We start from the raw sequence: 17,987 nt of genomic DNA, 5'->3' as shown, positions 1-17,987 counted from the left end.
CCGCTGCGTGTGCGCCCTCCCCACATACAAGACCAGTTGATAATAGCACAGTAAAGGCATAGTCGTCATTCATGACGAACAAAGTATACACAATTGTAGCCTCAGCCTTTACAATGCATGTTATTGGCTATTTAAAGGTGCGATAAAAGCCAGGAACTGATGCAAGCAGCAGCGTGAGCTAAAAACAGGAAACGTCTGATTTATATACCCCTTCTTCACCCCCCCCCTTCCACCACTACCAGTACGAACAAAAACCAACTGTTTATCGGTGTAAATTCTGTTTACGCAGTTCGGAAATGGGAGTTGAAAGATGTCTGAGAGTCTTAAGTCTAACAAATAGTAGTAACACTTTTTTTAATTTTGTTTTATTTTACTTTTAAGTAAAATAAAACAAGGGGAAGGGGTTTGGTTTATAATGAAGGAACATATTTTACTATTTTAATCGTGCAAATTTTAATATTTAAAATAGTTATATAAAACTGTGTGCGACTGCGCACATAATTTCAAAATGGCCAGTAATGTGTACCAGTAATATCGTGAAGTAATGACGGCAATTATGAGTTGTCCATGTGACTGTTTTGCGTAATGAAAGTTCAAGTTTCTAGAAGAATACCCCTGCACTTCCTTATGAGGTCAACGAAATTAGCTTCCGTTGGAAAGCTTTAATACAGTTTCTTCACTTATTACACGGGATTTGAACCTAGGGTGGTTCTAGCTGAAGAGCATTGTCGTAGTGGCAAGTTACGATTGTTTAGTCTGTGAATAAATGATATCCCAATTAGAAAGCGCGCAATTTTAACAGCATAATTTAGTAATCGATGTTAACACTTAACTGTAAGAAGTATACAAAAAAAAAAGCTTTGAATTCTGGGAAAATGATTGCAAGGAAAGGAAAATGCTCGAAACGACGAATATAGAAAGTCACCTTGCACGTTATATCCCAGTTTACAGCCGCCATCTTCCAAACACTCCCGACAAAGGACTACGTCAATACAATCGTTGGTTGCTAATTATTTATAGGAATCGTTGTTACACTTCTCTTAACACGGCAAACTCAATTAGACCATTCCATACAGACCCATCGTTAAGATTGTTTTTAGCAGCATTTGCCTTACCCCCTCTTCCTCACCCCTTTCAACCAAAGCATAAAGAAGTCCAGTTGATTACTTAAGTCTTGTTCACTGTAGCGGATAACGAGTTTCTGAAAGATTGAAGCAAACTTTTTTTATACGATTAAGCGAATTTTTTAGATGGTTTATTTTCGCTTCACTTGAATTGCTTCTTGGGAGGCAGTTTGTCCTACTGTTCCAGCTAGGAAGTCTTAAGAGTGCTGCTTAATTCATATTAGGTTTCCAGTTCACGACCACGGAAATGAACGATCAATTTAATGGAGCCCTCGAGTCGACGGTAATTCTTGTCGGTGAATTGATAATGTGATGAGATAAATTTTACTTAAATTATTAAGATCAAAAATTGAGAGTAAATGACTGAACGATGTTCGATTGCCGCTTTAAATGATTGCACCACTTTCTTCCGTTTACGTCTTTTTTTTGTTCCCAGTTAGGCAAAAGAAATTGATAAGCAAAAGTCAAATTCAAAGGGTTCCTTCACCTGCAAAACATTTCATTCCACACTGATTTTTTTTTTTTTCATACAATTTTCTTCCTGAATCAGAGAGCATGGAGAAGTTTACTTCATGCTTTTTAATCAACAGTAAGTTAATGCATACCGGAGATTTAGGGAGAAAAATTTCCATCTTAAATGTTCAGTTTTTTTTTTTCAAGAATTAATCGGAAAACGTTAAGTTTGAACTATACTCAAACCTAGCATCAATAAGCCTAACTATACTTCGGCTTAATGCTTCTAACCTATCGCGCAACAGTCCTTGAGGATTCAGTGCAAGCGACCAGGAAGTGCACATATCAACAGTACTTGTAGATTGTGTGCGACTTTAAAAGGCTTGGTTTATGTAAGGAGGTGAAATACCCAAAAATATGACCCTGCAATTTACGGAGATATAATTAAATTTGAGTTATTTTCTGGATATGCTTGGGGTTCCTTGTTCTTCAGAGCCTGTTGTCAATGACTCTGCACCTTCCTAATTTATTTGCATACTCCAAACTGTCTCGTTGCTAACGAAAGTTTCTTAGTTATGTCGATCAAGTCTGTTAATTATAGCAGAAGCAATTGCCAACATAGTATGCTAATTGGCTGGTTTTAAGGTTTCAATTGAAGATGACTATGACGGTCTCAACACGGGGTGAAAGGATTTTTCCACTCGCAAATAGCATACTGGCTCGAACACACGAAGCATTTAAATTGGCCTGTTATACAGTCTTTATTTATTTGGGTCGTAATTCTAATCACTCTAAGGATGAGCAGTTGCACTTTCCTCAGGCGTCAAAATTAAAAACAACATAAAGATGTTATTGGGACGTTGATCAAAGTATATATATTTATTTGATCGATGTACTAATACTCAATATACTAATACCTTATTTCTATTGACTTGGTGATTGATATTTTGAGGACTATCAAAATCTATTCTCACCCATATATCATTTTTTAACTTCTTTTAACTTAAATGTACTAGTGCAACTATAAAAGTAATATTTAAAATATGTTTTAATACATTTAAAAGCATTCACTGATGTATCTACATGATACAATGAAAAAAATATTCAAAGATATAATTTACCTTTTATTTATTGAAATAAAAAAAATATGAAGCTTAATGATCTTAAATAATTTGCAAAATAAAAAAATACCTAATTGAAAAATCCCAGGTAATTTAATTCCATCTATAAATTACTATTTTAATTTGGTGATTTCGTGCTTTGGTAACAAAGACTGAAATTAACCACTCAGAAGGACAATGGCACTTCTTGCGCCCCCTACTTAACATATGAAAAGAACTAAATTAAAAAATAATTATTTATAATTGTAACATCTGCCAAGTAGACAAACGTGAAAATTGGGCTTCCTGCAGCGCCACCTGAATGTTTTTGTTTCTAATCATCTCTTGTAAAAACGTAAACAAAACTTAATTAGAGCATGATCATTAACGAACGGAAATCCTTTTATTGGTACACAATAACTATTAAATTTTTCGTAGTGTCATTTGCACAGAGTATAATTTTGTAATGTCATTAATTACTGCTTTTAAAAAATAATAAAATTAAGTTTCTTTAACTAAAAACATTCGAATATTCAGTATATACTTTTAATTCAATAAAAAAAAAATATTAAGTCGATAAATAAAATGCATAGTTTGTGGGGGGGGGAGTTTATAATTCCGAAATGAATATGAAATGTTAATAAGTACGATTGTCGGGCTCTGGAACAATAGGTGAAAAGAGAATTACGAACATTAAAGTAAGGTCAAAGGTTTTTGTGGCCCGTGAATACAGTAAACAGTTGTATGACCTCGGACTTCGTTTCGGATCGTTGGTTTGAGTGCTGTGCAGACTCGGGAGTTTCCGCCAGCCCTCTGACAAATGCAATCAGTAGTCATGTGAACAGTGACGTCACGAACCAGTCTCGCAGTACTTGTCTTTCCCCAACTTTATCTAACACCTGGCCGCGTTGAGGACCATCGGCTCAGGACGGATGCTATCAGTACTTGGCTTAGCGTTGATCTGACTAGTCCAGGAGAACGTGCGATGTGGGTAAGGGGTGACCAGTGACTCTGCAGAAGTCCGGTGGTCGTCTGAAGGTCGGTCAGGCTTTGTCCTGCCCTCTAACTTAGTGGTTACCTTGTCGTTTCCATGGTAACTACACAGTTAGCAACCGTCAAAAACAGTATGTTGGGGTGGACGAGCCAATAGGTGATTGCAACTCCCCAGGCGTATAATTCAAGGAAATCTTGGAGGGGACCGACAAGGAAAGTGACTGCCCTAACGCTTACGGACATTCGAGTGTCTCCCCACGTGCAGAGCAGTCTCGTCAACAGTAGGTGCTAGAAACAAAACTTTTTTAGTTAAGAATGTGAATAGGTGATATTTTGTGAACATACTCGAGGCGAAGTAAGTTTCATATTGGGATATATCGGTCGACCAGCAGACAGTTAAGCAATGGGTAATACGGTAGCACACAGTGAAGAGGATAGTCTTCAAAAAATGCAGCAGATGGGACCGAGTAGGAAACATCGCCGACGACCTGTGAAGGATAAAAAGGTAAACAGTGGATAAATTTTTACTGTGTAAAGAGCTTTTAGATTTGTTATTTTTAAGTTATTATAAGGAATGAAAACTTTTTCAGTGAGTCATAACGCTAAAGGTGATAAAGATTGTAAAATTAAATTTATTTCACATGTCGAATTAATTTTATTAGTGTGTTTAGTAGGAGAACGCACATGCTAGCATCTCTCTCTCTATCAAGGAAGTAGCTACGACATCGAAAACTGCCGGAGAACGGATATGGGGCACAAATTGGGGTCTCCTTGAGTGACAGTTTGCACTCCTGGCAATCGAAAGGAGAACTAAAGAATTCTTTCAATTTATATACGACAACAAAAATGCATTTTAGAGTTGTTTGAACTATAAATTTATTCGAATTCATTTCAAAATGATAGTGAAGTCAAGAAGATCAAAAAGTATTTTTTTATTTCCGAAAAAAAATGTAATTAACAGACTGCAGAATCAGAAATTAATGAAACTGGTTTGTAATCAAAACTTAAACTGCTCACTATGGTGAGCAGATAATGAGATGAAAAAAAAAAAAAAATCACGAATCAAACTGTCGATTAAAAGATATCCAAAGAGTTAGTTTTTAGTTCCTGACTACTTCGAATAATATTGCAGAACGGTGTGTAAAGAGGCCTACCTAAACATAAAACACTCGAAAGCGAGCAAATTCAAAACTAAGCAGATGAAGAAAAATCTGTTCCTATTTCTCGTGAACTCCAATAGAAATTAACCTTGTTTTAAGATAACTATTGTTTCAAACAATCTAGGAATGTCTCAGAAAGTGAGAGTTAATTATTAGATGGCCCAAAAGTTGAAATATGTTTCTTTCATTGCATATTCTCTTGTTTACCTGCTTCACTTCAGTTTTTTTTTTTTTATTTCAATCTCTTAGGTGAATATGATTTAACAATCAACTCATCAAACTGATTAAGTACAAGACCATTACTGGGATTTCTTTAGTTAACATGATTAATGTAGAATCGTCGTTCATAACTACTTAAGAAGCATTTATAATCGATCAATCTAATAATACTTAGAAATATATTCTCTCTCCCCCCGCTTCACTGCGTTTGTATTTGAAATGATTTAGTGAATGATTGCAGTAAAATTTAACTTATAAAGGAAATCGGTTACTGAAGTAATAACAATATTATCACGGTAAAGACTGCTTCAGTGTGATTCTAAATGCACTTTATTTCTAAACTTATACGGAAAATACATACAGCATTGCTTTGTTTGACCTATTCATATTTAAGAACACCCCTGCATGCCTGAAGGAACCAGTTTCCTAAAATTATCGTTCCCCACAGTACCCTCCGGTTCTATAGAGAAGCGTTGGGGGATCACAAAGACGCCGAGATGGTTGTCTGACCACAACTGGAACAATGAGAGGACGCTACAGCTGAGACATGATTGTCACAATGCACAAGAAACTACTCACGTTTTTTTTTTTTCTCTCTTCACATGTTTTCTTCTTGTTTTAATTTTACGAATGAAAATCCAGTAATTCTGGGTGCGAACGAAATCAGAACATGTTTCTGGGAGGTCATCGAAAAAGCGATTCTGTACAAAGAACACATTGGTTCGAGAAAGATCCGTATCTAATGATGGTACAAAAAAAAACTAACCTCATGCTTGCCTGAATTTACATCAAGTGGACAAACGCGAATGACAACAATGGTATCATGCCAAAGCTGGTGGATCATTTCCCGCACACGACCAATACAACAAAATTACAGAAATGTGGAGGGTATACACCAAAACAAAATTTTCTACATAACAAAAAAATACTTTTTTTCCCCTAGATAAACTAGAGCACTCGCTCGCTAACTGAAATACCTCGACACACAGGACTTCTCATTCTGATTCAAGGAACTTCATGATTAGCACCTTTGCCTTCTATATTAATTTGGTATTACAGAGTTAGTGTATTCCTATTGGTCAAGGGTTATGATAAATTAAAATATTTGACTTTTTTTTTTCACTCTGCGAGATTTCCAAGAGAATTTGAGTAAACAGCATAATTTAAGAGCTTAGTGGAGAAAAACTTTATCATATATCAATACACGAAGCTGCAAAACAAAAACTTGAGAAAGATCAAGTGATTAAGAAAGGTAAAATCTGTTTGAATCCTCGATTGTTTCTTTAAACAGATGTGAATGTCCTGAAAACAGCGTGAGGTGGAATTTCTTTTCAAACAAAATTTAGATGGAATGAAGGAGAAGTTAGTTCGATAATTGAATGTTTACCAAGAACTGCTTGTTTTCACATGATTTAAGAAAAACGGAGGAATGATGGAAGCATCTCAACAGAGTATCCATGAAACATTAACATTTTTTAAGTATATTTAAAAGTTGATTGCAAAAGGTCAGGTTTAATAACTTCTTACAATCAACTTAAAATAACTTTCACTAAAATTATTAATCTAAGATGAGAGAGATCGCCATTTGACATGTAATTGCTGAGAGAATTGAATTATCTGAACATGAGATAGAAAAATCAAGATACTTATAGACGACTCCTGATCCTTCAATAACGGTTCTAATGACATTTTTAATGTTTTAAATTATCTTGAAATAAAGTCATTAATATTAAACGATGTAGTTGTTTAATCTGTGGCATAACAAGCCTTCTGCGAATTCTTTTTTAGCTCAGTCATCATTATTCGGTTTTCATAATAGGAAAGATAATAATAGAATGAGCCTGTAACAGGATACTCCCACCCGGCTTTGTTCAGTGAATATCAGAATTTAATAGGTCTAAAGACCACAAAGAGAGGTTAACAGCAGCTCAGGGTTAGTCGTGCTGCAACGCTTCGCGAGAAATGAGTGCATAACTTCAAGGACGGAAGCAACAAAAATTGAGAAACGGCTTCCGTTAGAAAACGACTGCCTCCTGATTATAGTAAGAGACGGATTATCGTTGTTTTAATTAGTTACTGCAGTACTATTATGTTCCTCGTTGACCTAACTAGAACACTCTATACTAATATATCGAGCGCATAGTTAATGTTTACTGGAAAACCAGTAAAAACTGTGGCGTATCAAAGATTTGGTTTATTAACCAGTTCAGAAAGATTCACCTTATTGAAGGCTTCTCTTTCACATAACCATTCAGCGTATACTCTTTTTTGGGTGGAGGATATCCTTGAATACACAGTGCAAGATTCAAGGTTATGAGGTTTAGTAACAGCTGATCGGGCTATGTTACCTTGCTTCGAGCCTCGTGACATTTCATGAGGCTCGAAGCAAAGATAGGTTCTGGTCCCTTTTGACAACCGACGTTATTAACTGCTCTCTTTGATGTTTATAAATAGCAAGGAATATAGAATGGTGATCAAGGAGAAACTACTGGATGCTTCTCTGATAGTTCAAAAGTAGCAGCATTCAAACTGGTCACCAATTTGAATGCTGCTACTATAGTGTTACGGCTCTATAAGTTTATTAGTTTAGTGTTGTAAATATCTCCCACTCGACGTTTATTAATGACTATTGTTTTATCTATTTCAAAATAAAAAGATAACCATCTTGAGTCAATATATTCTGCAATGTTCTGGATTTGAATCAAGAATATTGCAGAAAGTTGCAGTGCCTTTTGAAGTCTTAGGAATCGTAGACCAAGAGATGCATTCTTGAAATGCCTTCTAAAGCGAAACTTTTCAGTTTAGTAAATAAACTGAATAATATTTGATAATTTTCCTCCTTAAACAACTATTTCCATTTTCATGTACCCAATCGGTATAGAAAGCTATTTTCTTCTTATTATTATTATTAATGTATATTGACTCCATTTATTTTTTTAAAAATTTTAAATTATTATACGCAGGACAACTGAAATGACGAACCATGGTCGAATAAAGTATTTAATTTCATACTTTCAACCACTGATGTCGCTTTTCAATGCAGGTTATCAGAAGGAATTAATTTAAGCATTAGTGCAGAGCATAGTAGCGATTAAGAAGGAAGGTACTGGCTTTCTCTCCTGAAATCCTGGCTTTTCTCCTGTAAAATGGAGGACCAGTTAACAGATATTTACATTGGCCTCAGGCGTAAGTTACATTTGCCGTAATTCCAACAAACGCACAGGAAACATTGAAAACTTCGTTATAAAAAAATGCAAAGAATAACTGCCATGTTGAACACTGACAAATAGGAACAAAGATTGCAATTTTTCTTAAAGCCTTCATCCGACCACGCCTGCTTTTTTTGGAAGATAAAACAAAAAGTGCAAAGGCGGATAACTAACATCAGCACTATGGAATGTCGAATATGAGGATAATTTAAGAGAACAGAGGGGGAAAGCGGATATGGCAGAGATAAGGCGAAGAGATTGTGCAAGACAGATACGGGAAGATGTATTTTAAGGAATTCTTGAAGCTCACAAAAATTAGGTTTTGTTTAAGAAAATGATACTGACCTTGAATAACTAAAGAGAAATGTGTTGGACGTTGTAACATCTGTTGGCAGGATATCCACGTTGAAAGATTTATGAATAGTTCTGACTTTTATTTGATCAAAGATTTCCGTGGTATGTACACGCACTTTCTCTTTCTAACTACTCATTTTAGCCATGACCTTTTTCTTCAATACTAAACGCTGTTTATAGTGCAAAAGGACAACCCCGTCTGAATCTAGTTCCACGTCAGTGTCACTCGTAGGCGTGGGACATACCTCCACCCAGCTGTCTAGATGTTAGTTGAATGAACGCTGTTATAAGCCATTTCTTTGGTAATATAGGTGTGTTCTAAACGTGCCGTTTTGACCAGCTGTCATTCTTTGCAATTAATGACAATATTTAATGGTAACTGACGCCAACCTTTGACCTATCATCAGTGTTGACATTCAAGATTTGAGAGGCATCCACTTCTAAAAACCAGTTTGTTGCGTCTACCTTGCTAGTAAAGGATGAGGGGGGGGGGCGTTAGACATGGTCTGGCATTTTGATTTCATCGAATGGTGGGATCATTGTCTGGAGTAAATCCATGTCATTAGTTTCGCGGTCAGTAGTATTTTTCCATCTCCAGTCTGTTTAATTAGATGGTATCGGACGTAAAGTAGGCTTAACTTCGGGAATACTCTTCCAGTTTTTCACTCCCACTTTAAGAAGCCAGTGCACAGTTTATATTTCTTCTTAATGCGATATAATTCCCATAGCAAGATTATACTTTTTTTTCCATGTAAGTTATGTATTAGCCTATGGACTTTATTTTAAAGTTTTGTTTACGTATGGTGGTGGCACTTAACTTTTCGAGCAAGGAACCCTGAATTTTAAATTAAAAGTCGATGGACAAATGTCAGTTATATTCGGAAAATGTACATCAACTCAAGAAGAAAAAAAAAATCTTGAATTCATTAACTATTTTATTAAATAATTTCAACATTTGACTCTGTAATTACTTGTGTATATTTTTGTAACACACTGATAATAATATTTAGTTCTTTATTTGCCAGATTTTTTTAAACTGGAATTCTAAGCTGGTATGCCAGTTTCGTAATGAACAGTGAAGATTGATCACGTGGCAAGCTATTTCTAGTTTACTTCGGTTTCAGAAAGTCATCAAACCGGAAGAAAATTATTACAGAAAATGAGCAGCTCATCTTCACAGTTCCTGAATCTGGCTTTTAGATATGTCGTAACTCATGTTTGAACTCAGTTCACTGAGTTCAAATTACAGGGGAGCATTGTACTTCTCTATAACGTTAAACTATTAAACGGTTTCTTGAACAATCCTGTGCCTTCATGGAATATATATCGGCGAATAAATTTTGTGGCGCTGGGTGCGTGAATACTACAGTCATTCCTTTTGGTTTGACTTAAAATGGATATTTTTTCACTGACTCTCGGCTGGATTAGTTAATTTACTGATTACAATTCTAATCAGTAAATAGACTTAAATCTTCTCCGTACGAATTGGTTAACTGCTAACCGATCCAAAAATGTTACCTTTTAGAGCCAACGCATTTAAGTTTGCAAGGTTCAAGTATTTTCTGTGGATTTCCTTCTGCACTGAGAAATGGCTAGATTTGTCCATTGCTTAAATAGGTTGAGCAGTGTGTCTTTAATCATGTAAGTGGTATTCTACTTTCTTCCCCTTCCGTTTTTGATCCGATTGTGCAGAAAGGTTTGAGTACTTTTTTTAAACGTAAAAAAACCTCAAATGGATCGAACGCGGTTGTACAATGGTCAGAAATATACATGCATAGGAAGAAGAGAAGGAAACCGAAAGTGCTGATTGTTTTTCACTTTTTAAAAATGCTTGAGTGCTTGAAATTTAGCAGATCCTGTTTTGAATCGTAGAACTGAAGGTTTGCAGTGGTTGAACTGAATCCTTATCATTCTTGTAATAAGCGAGTGATTTTTTTTTTTTTTTCTACAGCACTTGTTTTCATCATTTGTTTCAAGCTATAACTAATCATATCCCAATATAGCCAGCCTTCATGTTGATTAGTTACTTTGGTGAGAAAAAGGATTACGGAGATAGTACAAAGGCCAGCACTTCCAATTCTTGAACAATCCTATGTCATTGGCATTCAAAATGAAAAGTATCAAACATGAAGAGATTTGAAGATGAAAGCCTAATTATTAGTGGGTTATGTTAATCGAAAAGGTTGAATTATTTTAGGAAGGCACCAGTGGTGAGGAACCCGATGCTTATGTGCGGTCTGATGCACCGTTTCTTCACTTTTCAGATGCATTAATCGAACGATTATATAAATATTAATTGGCCATAATTCTGAGATCCTACTGAAATGGGATGAGGTTTACTGACTTAAAAAAAAAAGTTTCCCCACCTCTATGTTAGAGTAATGCGGCAGTGAAGAGATATCATGTAGTGAGTGACTCGTGCTTTCTTATATATGGCTTAAGAACTGACGGGAAAAATATAATATGCGATGTACTTTAACTGCAGGAAGCAATTGTTTTGAAATTTGCTGACTTGAGCGTTGACTTAAACTGAAATGGAGGATAAAGCTTTTAACTGAGCATCGCGTATGATACATCTCGTCGTCGAAGTTGTCTGTGATGATATCAACCTTAAACGTCTGATATATACCCAAGGGATGTACTGTGATGGTATTACACGATTTGGTTTACATTATTAATAATTTTACATCAACAATTTATCTCCAAATTAATCGGTTATTTGTCAGGATCTTGGATTTGTCTTCTAGGACACTTGACTGCATCAGTCCACCGAGATCTTTCTTGATCTATCGAGGTCTTTTTCCTAACATCTTGGCATCAAACATTTTTGCTAACCATTCTTCTCCAATTTTGTTTAAATGGCCATACAACCCGAGATTACTTATTTCTAATATCCTCGTTTTAAATATGATTCTGCTATTGATGACATCCACATAAGTTAAAATTGGTTTGAACACCGTTTGTACACTGTTAGTTTAGTGTTTTGGCTGATTTCTCTCTTATTCCATATAAATGTATTCAGCTGGCTCCCCCACCTACCAACTTTGCTTATTCTATTGCCCGTTTCCCTATTTATTGTCACCTTCATCAAAAATTGTGCCTAAATAGCTGAATATTTTATTTGAACTAGTTAGAGCTAACAGAGAATATTAATATATTCTCTATTAACCATGCAGTAAATATTAATGTTCAATGTTATTCTGAATTTCTTCTGTAGGATTTTCATACAGACTCATTAAAGTAGGTATTTAATCCCGAAAAATTGTACTGGGTTTATTTAGAAATATCTCCAATTTAATATCAGGCTCGACAACACTTTCCTTCATAATGCAGTGTACAGTGTCCCCTCTTGTGTACTGAAGAAGAGTGAAAAAAAATCCCCAGCTACATTAACTGTCAATAAGACTTAATTCTTGTGTATTCTTTCCAATGTGAGTTTATGCACACCTTTACATGGACTTGTCATTGTTCCAATATAATGAACGAATTGCAGCAAAAATGTTTCAATATTATTAACTCTATACTTTTCTACAAATATTTCTGTAACTCTCGTCTGGTACTAATTTTCTATTGTATTTACCTTTCCAACAAGAAAATAGAATAGAAAATCGAGATTTTCTTAGGTCATCTGCCCTTTTCCAAGAAACAGTTATTTCCAATTATTTTAACGGAATACCAAGGGGATTTAGGTGTAATATTTTTATAATTTTGATTGCTACATAAGGAAATATAGCCCACGTGCTTTATTTCTTTCCGCCCACAAAGTAATCCTTATTGTTTTCGCCAACTCTTACCCTGTTAGAAGAAGAAGAGAACTCTTCCTGAAATCGCTCACGCTGAACTTGACTGCTTTCAAAGCAACAGCTGTTGATGTGAGTAGCAAAGCCTGAATAATCCTAAAACAGGAAATATACTTGATAATTCTGTAATTTGTGGAAAATTTCCTGGAAACATTCAAGTAACATTCGCCATTTAAATACCGTTTGAGGTCGAAAATGGACGCATCACTTGTTTTCTACATTGTCACCACGAACGGTCTGTGGGCGTTGTCCTATGTTACTGAAATTGGGGCTGTGCGAGGTAACAGCGAGTCGGAGTTTATTGATGATGCCACAAAGGACCACCATTATCCTTTTGTTCCATCACAACTAAGTCACTGTTTGGTTGTTTAATGAGTCTACTGAAGATTTTCTCTCAACAACAATGGTTGGCTTGGTTTGTTTCCAAATCAGTGCAAGATATCTGCGTACTTGCTGACCTGGTTTAGCTGCTTACAGCAGAAAAAGGAAGGAGGTGGAAACAGCAGCATTGCTTCTGTATTTAGCAAGTTCCTGTGCGTGACATTTTTACATTTTGCAGATTCGCTTGCTACACTCAAAAGAAACGAAGTAAATTAGGCATGTTTCAGTTCCGGTCGGCACATAGAATATTATTGGTAATTGCTAGTCAGTTGGTTCTTCTTTTACTATTTGAAATATTGCTGAAGGGCAGGTAGTCATAGCAACAACAGATACTTATGAAGCGAACTGAATAAAAACTGGAGTATTGTTAAAAAGGATTATGTAGACTCCGCAAATATTATTTTAACGTCGCTCAATATGTTAAGTCTAGAACGTCCATTCCTGATTCAAGTTTGAAAGGCTAAATAAAAAAAAAATCTTAAATGTAAACTGGTGATAAAGATGATATATGTAAACAACAGTGTCATTTATAAATAAAACCTCTCAGCGTTGGAGATATTGCCTATTCTTCTTACCTATTCAACATGTTCTCTATTGACAACAACAACCTGATCATTAAACCCCTAGTAACTGTCGTTTATCTTCTTAATCGGTTATCTTATAAGGAAGTCTTTCGTCTGTTTTTATAGAGCAGCTTAAAGCTGTGCCATAAATCAGGCTATCTCCATGATAAGTGAGTATGTTGGTCTTGTAGGAAAACGGATAGACCACAAATGTTCTCGAGTACAACTTCCTTATTGTTAATATCTTAATTGCTCAAGGGAAGGGTTAGTAGTGAAGCGAAAACTATTCATTTAAAAAAAAAAAAAAAAAACGTCAATGCAAATTTTGAGAAGTCAAACTTCCTTACTAAAAAAGATGCAGGAAAAGTTTCTTTCCTGAAAAACAATGGCATTTAAATAACAGATGAAATTCTGTAATTAAATATATTTCAGCTGTTATTTACCACGGCATCTATACCAATATCCTCATTATCTCACGTTGCATCAAAGGATGCAATTAATTCCATCGTCTCATTACTCTCCACATCCATTTTAGTTCTAGTACTGAATGTGATGAGTCAGGCATATAACGTATCTTCCGTAGTTACTGAGTAATCATGAAGCTGTTGCCATGACAGAAGACTGCAAGAGGAAGGTGATGACAGTAACTGCGTCACAGTTTCAGGAGATGTGGCGCCTACATAATTAGAGCAAACAGCATTGCAGGAAATACGGCTTTAAAATGCATTCATTTAGATACAGACTAATATGGAGTGGACTGATAAATGCCGACTAAAAAAAAAAAATTCAGAATATATTTCATCATTAAATCTTAATTTCCTTCGCCTTTTTGTTTCTTTGAAACATTATTTTTCCATTTATTTATAAAATGTGGTACTTTTTTAATCATATACAAATGTTAATATTGATGCTCTGTAAAAATATAACTAGAACGAGGATATTATGAATAAACAGATGTAGGAAATTGACTTTTTTGAATGACAGCTTACAAAGGGTTAGATTACAATCTTAGATTAATCATCTGGGCTGTGTAGTTGTACTTGCTTCCCTCGAAACATTCTCTCAAGCTATTTGACATTCGTGGAAGCGACGATCTATCGGTAGTAGCGACTTCGTTGAAGTTTGAATGGGCGCAATTTGTTTCGACCAATCGCGATAGATTTAGACTTTCTACACATACTTAGAATGTAATTTAGGTTACACCAATTACGTCACATCATTCTCTTGGCACAGACGAAGGCAAACAGAAGTTGTCATGAATATTGTATAAACTGTGACAAAAACGGAACGACCTAACGAGTGTATGTGTTTCAAAGGTGAATAAACTTTGTTCTGTTTAGTTGAACTAAGCACAGATGTCCAACTGTCGTTGTCACATTAAAAGTATGACTTTTTTTTTTATTTATTTACATAGATTAACGTTTGTATAAGAGAATGAGAATGTGCATTTAATGGATGACAACAGAGCTTCAAAGGGAAAATATTTTATTAAATGCACTTATAAAATTATGGTAAACTAATGGACGTTTAAATATCTACGGTTGACCTTACTGTATTTTCAAAAACCCTTCTCCAAAACTTCAACACCGCAAAAAGTTATTTAACTTGGTTTTATGATAAACCGTTCTTTTATTTACAGGAACTAACGTTCTTCTTCGGAACTTTAACTTGCAAGAGCATCTAAATTAGAAATCCTTGAAAGTGCACCTGTCTTTCTCTCCCTTTTGCCATCACCTGCGCATCAGTCTGCCATCGTGGCACGCACTACAGGCGTTTCATTAGACGACGTCTGGATATCTTGCTACGCAACAAGGTTAACGTCCACTTGAGTAGGAGATGGTGTAAAAGTGGTCCGACTGACTAGTGGCTCGTGCGAAAAAAGGCGGATGAGAAAGTCTCGCGTGACCAGTTTCTAATCAGTCCGTTACCATGGAAACGGCCAGGTTGTGTAGAAGCCGATTTTGAACTACCACTCGGTCTTGACAGTAGGTATCGACTTTTTAACTATGGGTTCGGCATTGGAAGTCTGTAATTAAAATACTCAGACATCATTTCCTGCGGAATTTGTTGGTTCTGAAGGAAGAATCCTGGAGTAATCAACAGTTGCCCGAAGCTCAAAATTCCGTGAGAAGAACGATACTTAACACCGTCATCAAAGTCCATATTCGCATTTTCATTTATTCAAATGAGAGTGGCATACCATGATCACTACGCACGCTCTACTGAAGAAATGAAAACAGTCGTTAAATCTTCTCCCTGTAGAAATGTAGGGTGAAGGTGGGGGAGCATATCTGTGCTCCATACTCAAGTACCAGGAACAAAGGTTCTTAACCCTTTTTTTTTTTTAATGTTAGAAATTAATGAAGATGAAGGGAAAAGTTCATGTCATTGATATTCGTATGTAATTCAATAGTACTGAGAGCTGGGAAATGTTTTTGAAGATGAACTTGTGCTTCATACTGTACAATTGCGACGTTTAGCTGTTGTAAACTTATCCAGACAAGGATAAGTTTATAAACTTATCCGTGTCTGGCATTCTGTGGTGTTATATAATAAGCAAGAAAATTGTTGCAAATAATACAGATGCGTTTTGTTATTACAATTGAACCGAGTGTAGTTTTTGGCATATTTACCCACACGTTTCTATTTCGTTTAATTTTGCCATAAAATAATGGGATTCAACATTTTTTAATCCTAAATCTTAGGTAATCCTAAATGTGAAATTTTTAGTTCCATTAAGATAAAGGAATTATCGTATCAAATTTTTTTGCCAAATAAAAACGAAATTCTAACGTGTTTGAGTACATATAAAACAGTCTGAGATGAATTTTCAGTGTCGACTTTCCGCTTTTTTATGCACGAACGATCAAGTTACATCTGAATTATTCAAATGATTCTAATGAGTAGTGGTGATACCACTGTAAAAAGAAAAAAAAGCGTGTTAAGTTACGGAGCATTTAAGACAAGTCGACTCATCTGGGACAAATGTACTCCTAGAAACATGTGATTCTATTCTGCTTAAATTTGTAAATGCAGTTGGCTCAATTGGAGCGAAAATTGTTGAATTTTTTTTTTTAAATTTTATAGGACATAAAATACCACATCATTGATTTCCAACCAGCTAGTGTAGAACTCAATTCAAATCGTTTGTCATATTAAAAAAAATATATCTAATTCGAGCCAAAACCAAACCATCTTCTAGTGAACATTGCAAATATTAAATTGCATATGAAATCGATATACACTAATTATATAATAGCAATATATTATTTCTATACGCTTTGTCTCTACAAATGACTATGCTGTATAAATGCGACCAGCTCGATAGATTTTTATAAGAATTCGAGATGTCATATTTCATTAAAAATCCATCAGTCAGATTTTCCTAAATAAAAGACAAAAGGAATTGAATGCGTTTAAATGTGTTGCAAAACTCATCTAAAAATGAGAGGGGGGGGGAAAACAGTACTAATCTAAGATATATTACTCAAACTTATGCTTTTTCATCCGAAATACCCACTAGATTTTTTGCAGTGTATATATTATGCAAATTAGTTTTGAAATATCTGATTATATAAACCAGGTAAATGTGTTCTATGACTCATGTTGAAAGAAGCCAACTATGCTGTATAAATGCGACCAGCTGATTTTAAATTAGAAATTTTAACCTCTGCTGTCTTAAGGGGATGTAAATTTCTGTTTCTACTTTGCCGTATTTCTCAACCAACTAGTCTGGAAGTAACCCGTCCAGGACTAGTTTTGAATGCTTGTTTGACAACCTCCTTAATCTATACAGGTTTTAAGTCGGCGATGACACATTACAATTTCTAAAAGTGACACGCAGAAAATTGCGGAGGAATATGATCAGAAATAAATCAGGATGCCATTCAACAGGTCATGGATTACGATCACATTTCACTCAAGTATTTCTCAAGTAAGAATTATCTTCAGGGACTGTGAGATGATGGATTCGAAACACATAATCGATCGCATAGGGTAGCAGATGAAGTCACAATAACAAAACCAGTCGTTCGTCCTTCCCATAGATCGAAGCTGCCTGTGGGAAGAAAAACCAGTAATTTGGGATGCCAAACTCCGTACATGTCGATCTAAAGCATGAGGGAATTGAAAACAATCTTTAACACGCCTACTGTCTTTTGAATCACTTCTTGCATTAACCAATCGAAATATTATTGCGTGACACCTCCAACTCATCGCGGGAGGACGCATTTTATTCTTACCTTATCGGAAATGAATTTATTGACAGATCAATGGATTCAGCTGATCACGAATCGGTTAGAAGTGTAAGGAAGTTTTCTAGATTTTTGGAATCGGTCTTAGGAAGAACTGCAGGCTTTTTTCCTCTTCCCAGAGACTCTGGTTTTCCTCCCATAAAAGAAAAGGGGTAAGAACAATTAAAAACATCCTTCACGAACTTCATTGAATACTGATTTCGATGCTCTGTAAACTCATAAGGACATTTTTATGTCCTTATGAGTTTACAGAGCAGTTTAAATTTTTCTTGTTTAAACAGCTTAATCTGGTACTGCAACGATCCCAAACCACAACTCTGAAACGTATTATAGGAAGATGTTTCCACACATAGCAAAGGAGAAAAATCGATGATCAAC

General features: G+C 35.4%; 1 protein-coding gene across 2 annotated transcripts in view; it reads left to right on the top strand.

Annotated features, from left to right (window-relative positions):
* The window catches only part of LOC150108491 (protein FAM107B-like), a 202,836-nt gene that overhangs the window by 56,098 nt on the left and 128,751 nt on the right, over positions 1–17,987 (top strand). The window contains exon 1 of one of the 2 annotated variants that reach the window (XM_090415902.1): positions 3,657–4,175. The exons of the other annotated variant lie outside the window; for it this stretch is intronic. Within the exon in view, the coding sequence (XP_090272028.1) occupies positions 4,074–4,175 (102 nt within the window). The 5' untranslated portion in view covers positions 3,657–4,073. Of the gene's footprint in view, positions 1–3,656; positions 4,176–17,987 lie in introns of those variants that run through there. 2 annotated transcript variants of the gene reach the window in all.

Source organism: Typopeltis vanoorti, chromosome 3, assembly GCF_054136105.1.
Source record: "Typopeltis vanoorti isolate ZY-2024b chromosome 3, IOZ_Tvanoo_1.0, whole genome shotgun sequence".
NCBI classification, from domain to species: Eukaryota; Metazoa; Arthropoda; class Arachnida; order Uropygi; family Thelyphonidae; genus Typopeltis; species Typopeltis vanoorti.
This window is presented reverse-complemented; position numbering and strand designations above follow the sequence as displayed.